General features: G+C 47.8%; 1 protein-coding gene across 14 annotated transcripts in view; it reads left to right on the forward strand.

The window, feature by feature from the left end:
- Positions 1 to 3,070, forward strand: part of LOC113217513 (patronin) — a 65,138-nt gene that overhangs the window by 35,216 nt on the left and 26,852 nt on the right. For all 14 annotated transcript variants that reach the window (XM_026437444.2, XM_052266772.1, XM_026437441.2 and 11 more), the window contains exons 2-6: positions 1,506 to 1,601; positions 1,959 to 2,174; positions 2,252 to 2,476; positions 2,563 to 2,819; positions 2,905 to 3,023. In XM_026437444.2, coding sequence (XP_026293229.1) covers positions 1,506 to 1,601; positions 1,959 to 2,174; positions 2,252 to 2,476; positions 2,563 to 2,819; positions 2,905 to 3,023 — 913 coding nt within the window. The remainder of the gene's footprint in view (positions 1 to 1,505; positions 1,602 to 1,958; positions 2,175 to 2,251; positions 2,477 to 2,562; positions 2,820 to 2,904; positions 3,024 to 3,070) is intronic.

Raw genomic sequence — 3,070 nt, forward strand, 5'->3', positions numbered from 1 at the left:
GTTTTGAAGGGGCACCTGTTTTAGCCTTGGGGGGGGGGGCGCTTTCCGCACCGGGGCCCCGGGTCTGCCCCTCGAGAAGCCCCACGCATTGGGGTGCATGCGAGGGTAGCGCACGAGAGGGGCCCCCAGGAGGCCTTTGGAGTGGACAGGGCTGCAGGCTGCAGTGCAGGCAGCGGCGGGGAGTGCGCCTGGGGCCGCACTCACTGGCTGTGGCATGTGCAGATCTGATGCTGTTCGCTGGCCCAAAAACGTTGCGGGAAAAATTGTCTCGTTCTCATTTGCAACAAAGAAAGGCCTCAAATCGAAAAATGGAGAAGGGGCTACGTTTCGAGGCAGAATGCAATCTTGTTATGGGAGAGGGAGATGTATGCAGTCGCGCCGAACAGTGTCTCGCGAGACGAGGTCTGATTGGTACATCGAACTTGTTTAAACGGATCTCCTGCTGGAATTTGATGGGAGGTCCACAATAGAATGTGCCACGCTCGCTTTGGGTTTACGTCCCCGGTGGTGGCTGCGGTGGAAGTTTTACTCTGTTTGGGCGGCAAGGACCCCCCTCCCCCTCCCCCCTCTCCCTTCCACTCTCTCGCACGCGTGGAAGGGAAGGCCAATCAGCGTGATGACTCTGAGCTAACCCCATTACAGAGCCGAGCGGCGGGCTGGCGGCCAGTCCCCTGCGAGGGGCCGAGCACTTGGATGCGGCCGCACTCCGCCTGTTCTGTCTCTCTCAGTTGCTCTGACTCGGTAAGAGAGAGGGAGTGGCAACGGTGGGGGCGTTACCTCGGAGCAGAAGACAGTGTCATTTGTCCAGGGTGGGGCGGGGCGGGGCGGGACGACTTGGTTTGGCTCGAGACGTGCCTCTCCCTCTACGCTGCGCCACGCTGCATTTTTAAAGCCTTGGGAACAAATTGGCCAGCAGTGTTGCGAATGTTTCGATTCTGAAAGTGTGGGATGCTGCCCATTTATTGGCAAGGTGGTGCGCGCTCGCAGGCTTAGTGTCACGAAATAAATGACTGCGAAGTGACGTTGATGCACTATATTGTATTAGTTAAGCATTTCGAAGTGTCAGTCTCACTCTCTGCAGCCCTCAGCCCTTTCCTGCAACATGTTGTAGGTGTTACCCACGAGTCGAGTACGCTACAAATAAATGCGCCATATCCAACCACTATGTAGTCTGTACGGTCTATAGAAACTAGACTAAAATATAGGCAAACGCATGGCTGTGGGTAGCACGTCTATGCGTGTTTACGCGGTCGGGCGTGGCGCGACCGAGCCGCTCCTGGAGCTCCTTGTCCTTGCGCCCAGAGGAAGTCTCCGATCAGAACCACTCCCAAACTGCTCATGAGAGCCGCGACAGCCGCGTCACTCCTCTGCAGTTGGTGTTGGTTTTAGTGAGGCAGCTCTTGTTCGAGCGAGTTGAGCCAAATGTGACATTTGTTTCTTTGTTGGTGTTGTTGTTTCTTTGTGCCATGATGTCTCACACGGTCTCTGTTGACTTCTGGTTGCAGGCGAAGCAGCGTGCCTCTGTCAAATGGCTTTTGTCCAAGGCATATAATAACAGAGTGCCAGAGAACTTCAGAGAGCCCTTCTACCGAGACCATGAGGTGAGTCCTCTGCCTGCACTGATACAGAAAGTGTGCAACTGGCATGCACATGGTAGTGTTCAACGCCGTGATGCACACTTTTAGATGTTTGACCGGAAATGTTTAATACTTAAGTGCTCGAGAGAAGAGTAAAGTTTAACACTTACAAGTGTTCAACTTCCTGGTCACCCATGCAGCTTTGGACACTTCAAATTGTTCAAATTTCCAGTCGAACATCAAAATGTGTGCATCATGTCATTGAACACTACCATGTGCATGCCAGTTGCACACTCTTGTTGCTTCTGTTCCTTGTTCCACCCAAAGTCCCTCCTCTAAAAATGTAATCTATACCTCTAATTGTTTTTCATTTGATTTCAGGACCAAGAACACCTTAAACCACAAATTGTGCACGCACTGGCGAGTGCAGAAATGTACTGCCTTGCTCTCTCTAGTATTTATGGCGATCCAAATTATCACAATCTTAATCATTCAGGCATTATTCAAGTACTTCTTCGAAAAGGCATTAGCATTCCAGAACCAGTGGACTGTCAGGTGACAGAGACAGTACTCATTCAAACTAACCCAATGAAAATTGTAAGTAATATTGGTGACAGTTCAACATTCCTATTTTAGATCTGCTGTCATTATTTTAAAATAAATTATAATTTCAGAGTGCACATATGTCAATGATGGAAGCCATGATGATTTTGTATGCAAAAGAAGTAGCTACGTGTGACAGGGTTCAAGCGGCCATTCAAAGATTTAGTCATCATGCTAGAGCAAGCCCAGACCTGGCACAGACAGAGTCTGAATTTGCTTTGCTGAGTTGGGTCCGGGAAGCTTTGGCTGCTCTGAGGCAAAAGGTCAAACAGGAAAGAGAACAACAGGGGAATGGGGTATGTTTAAAATTATTTCCACTGTAAAAAGACACAGATCCATCTAAAAACTAATGACACTTTCTATGTATTGTTTCATTTTCTAGGATAATCAACCAAGAACACCAGAATTCCCTGAAATTAAGGAGTTAAAGGATCTTAGTGATGGTGTGGGCTTAGCAGCCCTAGTATCATTTTATTGTCCTGAAGAAGTGCCATGGAAAGATGTTGTTGTCAGTAACTTTCCTACTGTGTCAGATTCTGTGAAGAATCTCATGCTTGTCCATGACTTTTGCCGGAGATGTTTACCTCACACAGTTTTCCACTTAATGCCTGAAGATATTTCATACCTTCATATCAACAGGTAAGATCATGTGGTTCTTTTCTATACAGAAGAATAAATTTCATCAAACTAGGAACCTCTAATCTAATACTTGCATTTTTTCTAGCTCAATGAAACAAAATTTAGTCGTTTTTCTAGCCGATCTCTTCAATGTTCTCGAAATTCATCCTGTTAAATGTGTTCGGTTTCCTGGCTCTGAAAGAGCACAACAAAACCTCAAAGAAGGTATGTGTGCTATTGATACAATTTCTCCTTTACACGCACCCTTGATT

This window comes from Frankliniella occidentalis, unplaced genomic scaffold (genome assembly GCF_000697945.3).
Source record: "Frankliniella occidentalis isolate FOCC.00 unplaced genomic scaffold, Focc_3.1 Scaffold42, whole genome shotgun sequence".
Classification (NCBI taxonomy): domain Eukaryota; kingdom Metazoa; phylum Arthropoda; class Insecta; order Thysanoptera; family Thripidae; genus Frankliniella; species Frankliniella occidentalis.